The sequence below is a fragment of the Microsporum canis genome, genomic scaffold, assembly GCF_000151145.1.
Source record: "Microsporum canis CBS 113480 supercont1.7 genomic scaffold, whole genome shotgun sequence".
NCBI lineage: Eukaryota > Fungi > Ascomycota > Eurotiomycetes > Onygenales > Arthrodermataceae > Microsporum > Microsporum canis.
In genome coordinates, this window is record NW_003299163.1 from 519309 (window position 1) to 527786 (window position 8478).

Below are 8478 nucleotides of genomic sequence, written 5' to 3' on the forward strand. Positions count from 1 at the left end.
GATCTGCTTATATCCACTGGTGGAGCAGGAAATTCAACTTTTATAACCTGTGGTCGGTGTTTATATCCCGAAGGAAGCACTTGATAAGTGTCAGCCATCATACCGTTCTCCCATAGCCCTGCGGGGAGAAAACCAGCATGACGTACCATCGCCGTTCACCACAACCGTCTCCGCCTTACACGTATTCTCCAGCTGCTTCTGCAGTGAATCAGCATCAAACTCCCCCACTACTTCGCTGACTGTGAAGCTCGACTTGATGACACCGTCCTGTTTCAGGACTCGCTCTCGTAGTCGCGGTGCTGATCTCCGGTCACTGAAGTCTAGCACATGCACACCGGGCTGAGAGACGAGGATGTAGAAATCTGATGGACACGAGGAGAGGTCTGACGAGACCGTAGAGAGGAGAGAGCTCGCGGATTGCAGTTGGGAGGATTGTGTTTCGAAGCTGGAAGTGTTAACTTAGCTGTTGACTGCGCTTGTCGATGCCTTGTTTGCTTACCTGTTGGTCGAGAAGAGGAAGAAGGGAGAGGTGTTTCTGAACGCATCAACAGAAGATGCGATGGCGCCGAGGGCCAGAAGCCCACAGGTCTTTAGTTGCATGGTGATGATGGTGGTGGTTACGTCCGTTGGAAGCTGAAGCTCTATTCAATCAATTAGTTTCACGGTTTCAACTTCGTCTTTCATCCATTTGATAGCATAGTCACGTGATATTACACAGCTGGGTTAGGATGAGATAGTATTTTCGACTATTCAATTCTCGAGGTCAGATTTGCATATGTAATGCAATGGAAGTGGTAGCTGGGACTATTAATTATAGATAGTGTAGGAGAACTCTCCATTTATGTTTATCTTAATGGAGATACCTATGGAGTACGCCCATAACTTCGCCTTGCGCCTATCGGGAGATATTATGACAAATGTATGTTTTAGAGTACCAGGGGAGTCTGTATACACTCAATACATATAGCACACTATGCATGGCTTGTCGAAGTAAGTAACCAGGGCCTATGCATATTCCCAAGTTCCACATTCTATTGCCATATATGGCCTTGGAAGGATATCCGGTGCTCCTGATATGTGGTTGTTGTGGTTATAGATTGTAAAGAGAAGGGTTTTTATGTATCGAAACTGTAGCTGGAGTCTGCAATTCTTTGAAACCTGCGCCCTTCTTCATAGCCTCCATAAATACGGCGTTAATTATCTTCTGGCTGCCAGTATAAAATGAACAAAGTAAGGAGACGAACGGAAATAAGAAAGTAGAATCCGCCAAGCTTTACGTCAAAAGCGCCAAGCCAGAGATAAAAATGCGAGTTTAAATATTTATCAAACTCCAGACAACCACAGATACCAAAAGTTGCTTTTTTTTTTATGAAAGTCCCTGTCTAACAGGCTGCTCAGCTATAGAAGAGGCTAATTGTCAAGGCCTAACTAGCACAATATATTTAATCATGCGCCCACCTACCAAAAAGAGGAAGATTGCTGCACCTGCACGCATAGAGGAAATATCATTCAACCCAGAATCCCGCAAAGAGTACTTGACAGGATTCCACAAGCGAAAAGTACAGCGCGCCAAACGTGCCCAAGATGCTGCCGAGAAAAGAGCAAAGGAGGAACGGAGGGAGGCGCGGAGAAAGGTGACACCGCTACCTACAATTTGGCTGTCAGCATAGCTAACAATGGAGATAAGATCCGAGAAGAACGAAAGGCAGAATTCGAAGAAGCGTTGAAACGACATAGGGCCGAGATGGAGGCATTGAATGGATTTCCTGCAACCATGGAAAGGATCAGACAATTCCGAGCAAGAAGAAGGCGATGAGGAAGAGTGGAATGGGATCGTCGAACCTCCACCAGTTGACTATGAAGCGGAATATATCGACGAGGATAAATATACTACTGTGACGGTGGAGGAGATAGAAGCTACGAAGGGTGGACTAGTTACGCGAAGGGATGGGGCGGAGAAGTCTACGGATACGGATGAGGAGGGCGGGGAGGAGGGAGCTCAAGTGACAAATGGTGCAAAGCCGAAACAAAAGACATCACGGGCGAAGGATAACCCAAATAAAGATATCAAGAAGAAACGGAAGCGGAAGCGGGACTTTAAGTATGAGAGTCCGCTGGAGAGGAAGATGAACAGGGCCAAGGAGCGTGGGAGGAAGAAGAAACAGGCCGAGGCGAGAAAAGCGAAGAAGGGATGATGCTGGATATATCATTTTTGATTAGGACAACATATAGACAAAATAAGTGAGTGTACTCGAATTGTCGACACAAGTTATGTACTTTGATATTGGAACATCAGCGGTGAACGGTACTAAAATATATTAAGGTGAGCGAAGTTGGGTGAAAGACAGAATTAAAAAAAGTTGGACGATCGGTAGGATATGACAAAGGATGAAGGTATGTGAGAAGGGAAAAGAAAGGGACTTTCGACAAGTGTTTATTTTATGTTGTGCACTCTAAAGCTCTAGACATCGCTGATAGACCGCTCCAGCTCCTTGAGCTCTTCCTTGACGGCGGCGTACTGCTTCGACATCTCCTCGTACTTGGTCTCCCATTGCTCGCGTGTGGCCTCGAGAGCCTGCACTTTACGCTCGAAGTGTCCGGCCTTGACGTCCGTTTGGCGCAGCCTACGCAAGATCAGTCAGTAAACGGCCCCGTACACAAAGAGCAGATAAGACGGAGGCAAGCATACTTCTCGTTGGTCTCTCTGAGGGTCTTGTCGGTTTGCTCGGCCTCTTCCTCCATAAGCTGTATACGGCGCTGCAGGGCCTCATTCTGTGAACTGTCTTGAGCCGCCTCGCTCGCTTTGGCTTTGGCCTCCTTGAGTGTGGCTTCGAGATTCTCTACCCGCTCCTCAAGCAGCTGGTTCCGGTGGGTGAGTGAGGTTACCTCTTGTTCTTTGGCTAGGTTCTCCTGCTCTAACTCTTTGATGCGGGCTTTCTGTTCGCTGAGCTTTGTCTGACCGTCGTCGATCTCGAGACGCATGCTCTCGATTTTCTGCCATCGTCGTCATGATTAGCATGGTTACTTGCTGTCCGCGTGGAAGGGAAAAACCGTTGGTGGGAAGTGGCATGGATGAGATGTTTTGGGAATTTCCCCCCTGGCTGCCCCGCGGCGGTGGGAGACAAACATACCCGCTTGATGCCGTCCATGGTGACCGGTGTGGGTGGTTCGAGGTGTGTGTTGGAATAAATGTGTCTTGGAGAGGGTTTCTGTGTATTTATCTGCTTGTAAAATAAATCTGGTTGCCTGGTGTTGCTTTTGACCGTTGGGAAGGGCAGAGTAGATATGAACGATATAAAGGGAGACTAAAAGGAGAGAGCTTTGGCCTTGAAACCTAGGGAAGCTTACGTAACATGTATACATATCACGTGAGACATGTTTCTCTTTTTGCGGTTGCTGGGGCGATAAGAAGGAAAAACAAGGACGAGGGGAGCGAGAAAGCGAGAAAGAGAGACACGGATGAAAGAAGATGAAGACACAGGCCCATCGCGTTCACAGACACTACCGCACGACCACGAGTACTGCCGGCTGACGAACGAGCTTAAAAGATGTTGTCCATCAGAGGACAGGGCCAGGAGAACCTGGTGAACGCGCACCAGACGGCTGCGGCCTCGAAGCCATTGAACCAGGGAGCGCGTGTCCTGCCACCGAAAACCCCAGGGAAGACGCTGCCAAAGACACCATTCAGACTGCCTCTTCACGATGAGAACAGACCGCTTACGTTTGGAAAGGGATTGGGAGCGGGGGTTGGCAAAGGCATACTGAAAGGACAGGACGAGAATGCGGTTCAGCAGGGCAAGGGGAAAGGCGTGGAGAAGAAAGTGTTGGCCACTCCGATGGGTGAGTCCGTTTGATGCGTGACGGAGTATGAGACGTGCTGGTGAAAGGAGTATACTGACTGGTGGCTGAAGGCACGACACGGGCGCCACTTGGGATGAAGACGACCAATGCAAAGGCGCGGGCATTCCAGACTCCAGCCCCTACTCTGCCTATAGGGACAATCAAGCAAAGGAGTGCCAAACGGGGGTCGTCTCGAAAGGTTAAGAAGTCTACACCCTTGCCTGTACCGGCCACCCAGGAGGAGACGCTGTCTGTGGATGATGAGCGGGATATTGAATATATGCCACCAAAGCCAAAGCGTGAGTCGACCGTGTTATTGTTGGTCTGTTGAGGGTACTAACATGGGGTAATAACAGCTCTTCCTGACGATGATGGATATATTACATATGACTCTACGTTTCCACATCTCAAAGGGATCAATCTCGCTCGTGGGTGGGAGAAGCTATACGAAGACAACACCGTGGGCCCCGATGGACTCACGGCTAAGCAGCGAAAGGAGAAGGAGCTTGACGATGCGTATAACAAGCAGATTGATGCCCTGATCCAGGCTCAGATCGATAGTATTGGCGATCTTGGATTAGAAGGGGAGGCCAGTGATGGAATCGAGAGCAGGCTTACCAGCAGACCTACCAGCAGGGCTTCGAGCAGAGCCTCGAGCAGAGCCTCAAGCAGAGCCACAAGCAGAGCAACGACCAGATCCGATCCACCTGAGAGTTCAGTATCTACTCTACGATCAAAGAGTGCAGCACAGGCTCTGGCAATGGACCTGAAAGGAAGTGTACGGACCAGGTGTTCACCTAGGTTAGCTGCGAAAGCTGCTGCAAAGGCTGCTGCATCGAAGACAACAACGAAGAAGACTATTGCACCGACGAACCCGTCTTCAATGCGTCATACAGCAGCTGTGGCCAGCTCCAGGAGCACCCTGGGCTACTCCAAGGGACGGGACATGTTGGCTACTCTGCAAGAAGAGTCAGGTCTGGCCAAGGCCGGAACGAAGACGGGAAAGAAGAAGACGAAAGCCGGGAAGGAGAAGGAAGCGAGAAGTATCCTCTCCCCCGAGCGGTACATGCAACTCTACGGCCCACCGCCGTTTGGCAGTGAGATGTGGTCTCGTTGTAAGATTGCTGGGTATTTTGACGAAGAAGTAAAGACCACGGAAGAACTGTTGGAGATGGACAGGCCGGATGAAGTATACGTGGAGGACGAGGAGGCTGCTAATTTCCAGCTTACTCTTTGAAGCCCCTTTTTTCGTGTATATATTTTTTTTCTTTATGGCTTCGGGGCGTCTAAGGCGCAGTTATCTTTTTCTGGCACTGTATATTATGCATTCTATACCCTCACCAGCAAAAAAAAATTCTTCATCCTTCATCTTACTTCCTAACATCGTCTGTCTGAAGATACCTAAATCAAGGGTCCCATGGTGGAGATTTTGTGCGTAAATCTCTTACTAGTCTCTGCGAACTAATCTATGGACTAATATGTAAGTCTTCCCTTGCCCCCTGAATCTTCAGCAAGCTCCGACATGCATGTGCTGGCCCGCCAAGCGCCCACCACGCACTAACTCATCATCTGGCATTGAGAACTTCTTCAGGCTTCGCTTTGAACTTGCCTGTACGCATACACAAAACTTCTCCAGTGACGGGGAGTTATTCTGTCAATTGACTTGTCCCTTCGTCCCGCCCCCCCATTGCGCCCTCTCACCCGCCTGGTAGTTGGTGCATCATCCTCGTAAACCCCCCCAAGCACCTTTGCCAAAGCTAAACCATGGCGAAGAAGTCGGTCAACCAGGAGGCAGACGCTGGTGTTGAGGGATTCGAGTTCATCGAAACCCCGGCGGCGTCGTGCGTCAGCCCTAATGTTGAGCCATGCGGCGTCAGGACGACAGAGGTACGTTGTTTGATTGCATGTTGATATCAACTATACATCTGCTGCTCCCGTATACGTGGACAGAAGAATGCCTCTGCCAAAAGAAAAAAAAAAAAAGCCAGTGACATGTAACTGACGGGAACGATGGAATAGTATCCTGCGATCAAAAACGCTCCTCTACCCGCTGATGCAGCTGGTTCTGACTCGTTCTCCAACACTCTTCTCATCTCCCTGCTTGTCCTGATACCTGCGTACCTTGCCCGCCAGCTCTCTGGAGGGCTATGGACCACCCTCTTCCTCGCCGTCTTTACGACCATCCCTATTCTCATGGTCTACTGGACCGTTGCATCTACCATCTCTCCACGCAAGAATGAGAAGGCCAAATACCCTGGCCGTCCTGTCGAGCATTATCTGAACTTCCTTAGCGAGCATGACCGTGCCAAGTACCATGGCAAGTCCAAGGTGCCCATGGAGACGTTCCATGAGATGTACTTTGATGGGCAGGTGGACTTCAAGGGCGATGCATTGGAGATGTTGGAGTACAGACATGACTGGGCTCAGTTCAGGTTTACCTGGAGCTTGTTCAAGTATTTCTTGACCGGCATGATGCCAGAGGTTATCATGCATACCAGGAGCCAGGGTCAGCATTAACCTTCCCCCCTTTATATAAACTTCACGCAGTCTCTAACATTCCCTAGATGAGGAGCAAGTTCGTGGACATTATGACCGTGGTGACGATTTCTACGGTTGGTTCCTCGGCCCACGTATGATCTACACCTCTGGTATAATCGGCAATATCAACGAGGAGGAATCTCTCGAGCAGCTCCAGGACAACAAGCTCGCTATTGTATGTGAGAAGATCGGCCTCAAGCCCGGCGACACCGTGCTCGACCTTGGTTGCGGATGGGGTACTCTCGCCAAATACGCCTCCGTCCACTATGGCGCTCATGTCACCGGTATCACCCTTGGTCGCAACCAGACTGCCTGGGGTAACAAAGGTCTCCGCAAGTCCGGCATCGAAGAGTCCCAATCCCGCATTCTATGCATGGACTACCGTGACGCCCCCAGCGTGCCCGGCGGATACAAGAAAATCACCTGTCTCGAGATGGCCGAGCACGTCGGTGTCCGACACTTCTCCAGCTTCCTTCGACAGGTGTATGACATGCTTGATGACGATGGTGTCTTCTTCCTCCAGATCGCCGGTCTACGTAAATCATGGCAGTACGAGGATCTCATCTGGGGTCTGTTCATGAACAAGTACATCTTCCCTGGTGCTGACGCCAGTACCCCGCTTGGCTTCGTTACCGAGCGTCTTGAGGGTGCCGGCTTCGAGATCAAGGGCATCGATACCGTTGGTGTACACTACTCTGCCACGCTCTGGAGATGGTATAGGAACTGGATGGGCAACAGGGAGAAGGTCGAGGCCAAGTATGGCAAGAAGTGGTTCCGCGTAAGTACTACATAAGTTATCCCAACATATTCCACGCCATGATACTAACGAAGTGGCAGATCTGGGAATACTTCCTCGCTTACTCTACCATCACCTCCCGTCAAGGAGGTGCTACCTGCTGGCAAATCACCATGGTCAAGAACATCAACTCTACCCACCGTGTCGAGGGTATCCCAACCCAGTTCGGCCTCACCGGTGCCCGTGAAGCTAGCATCCAGCGCGTCGGCGGAGGAAAGCTGCTGACTGCTGACGTTGAGAAGGAGTAAAGAAACTGCACGTACATACGTTAACGGTTGAACCGCCATTTTTCTACGGAGTGGATGGGCGATGGCGGAGGTGGATTCGATAAAAAAAATAAGTTCCATGGCAGTCTGGGAGGAAAGGGGGAGGAGATAGCTTCATGCGGGTTTTTCTCGTTTGTCTTTGGTCTGGCCACTTAGATAAATAGTTACGTGCGTAGTCGATGGTTTAATCATAATGAGACACTGTTACCTTTCTTACTCTTTATTCTTTTTACATCTTGCTGTCTGTCTGGTAAAAAGAAATAAAAAAAAAGTCACTTCACTCTGTTTCGAACCAACAGCTCTTCTCTATCACGGCGACCTCGCACCTCCCAAAATGCCTTCGCAAAGAGTAAAAAAAAACTTGTAGCTTCTCTTTGATTGAGCGTGTCATCCTTAGTGCAGGGGCCATGCTAATCTTCTCTGTATCGTTACTATGACCAAATGCCCGAAGGCACAAGAAGGGAGGACGACTTGATATTTAAGGTGGTGTTTTTGAGTAAGCAGACATGCTGATTGGTTGGTGGTTTTGCTTAGGTAAGACAAGCTTATATAATATCTTATCGGAATATACATATCCCGATATCCCGGACCGGATCTCGTGGAAGAAGGATAATCCGGGTCAAGGATGACTAAGCTATGGCTACCCCGAAGCCGAGGTAAACGCCGAAAGAGGAAAAAAACGACGTCTTGAAGTTGTTAAAAGTTGATATAAAAACAACTTCAGACAGACAAGACGACATCATGGAGGATCGACGGTTTTAGTTGCTGGTCAAGACGATGTTGACGCAGTGAATGGCTTCTCCGGAGTTGTTAGACCCCCAAGTTTCCGATAGTGCGGCGTTACGCTAGTCAAGGCCGAGGTTCTCACGCTCCCCACAGTGTGGAGTGCGGCTGCTGTTGGCTTACCTATATCTTGGGGAGAACCTCCGGCTTCTTCTCTGCTTCTTCCCTCGCCCCCATCCGTCCAAGCAAGCTCTACAGCTCTAGAAGCAGCCATGCCTTATCCATCCCCTTACCCTCCAATCGACATCCCTGAAT

General features: G+C 49.7%; 5 protein-coding genes across 5 annotated transcripts in view; 3 read left to right on the top strand and 2 right to left on the bottom strand.

Annotated features, from left to right (window-relative positions):
- The window catches only part of MCYG_07366 (conserved hypothetical protein), a gene marked incomplete at both ends in the record, with an annotated part of 1226 nt that extends 626 nt beyond the window's left edge, over positions 1 to 600 (bottom strand). The window contains 2 exons of the mRNA XM_002843537.1: positions 147 to 445; positions 500 to 600. Coding sequence (XP_002843583.1) covers positions 147 to 445; positions 500 to 600 — 400 coding nt within the window. The remainder of the gene's footprint in view (positions 1 to 146; positions 446 to 499) is intronic.
- An 848-nt stretch (positions 601 to 1448) lies between these two features.
- MCYG_07367 (rRNA processing protein Rrp17) lies at positions 1449 to 2195 on the top strand (the record flags this gene model as incomplete). Its single annotated transcript, XM_002843538.1, has 2 exons — positions 1449 to 1575; positions 1783 to 2195. 2 exons carry the CDS (start codon positions 1449 to 1451, stop codon positions 2193 to 2195), a joined length of 540 nt encoding a protein of 179 aa, XP_002843584.1.
- A 237-nt stretch (positions 2196 to 2432) lies between these two features.
- On the bottom strand, positions 2433 to 3149 carry MCYG_07368 (tropomyosin; the record flags this gene model as incomplete). Its single annotated transcript, XM_002843539.1, has 3 exons — positions 2433 to 2624; positions 2690 to 2994; positions 3132 to 3149. The coding sequence occupies 3 exons, from the start codon at positions 3147 to 3149 to the stop codon at positions 2462 to 2464; spliced, it is 486 nt and encodes a 161-aa protein (XP_002843585.1).
- Positions 3150 to 3548: 399 nt separating this feature from the next.
- Positions 3549 to 5077, top strand: MCYG_07369 (conserved hypothetical protein; the record flags this gene model as incomplete). Its single annotated transcript, XM_002843540.1, has 3 exons — positions 3549 to 3840; positions 3996 to 4139; positions 4197 to 5077. The coding sequence occupies 3 exons, from the start codon at positions 3549 to 3551 to the stop codon at positions 5075 to 5077; spliced, it is 1317 nt and encodes a 438-aa protein (XP_002843586.1).
- A 527-nt stretch (positions 5078 to 5604) lies between these two features.
- On the top strand, positions 5605 to 7422 carry MCYG_07370 (cyclopropane-fatty-acyl-phospholipid synthase; the record flags this gene model as incomplete). Its single annotated transcript, XM_002843541.1, has 4 exons — positions 5605 to 5727; positions 5860 to 6346; positions 6405 to 7156; positions 7216 to 7422. 4 exons carry the CDS (start codon positions 5605 to 5607, stop codon positions 7420 to 7422), a joined length of 1569 nt encoding a protein of 522 aa, XP_002843587.1.
- Positions 7423 to 8478: the final 1056 nt, after the last annotated feature.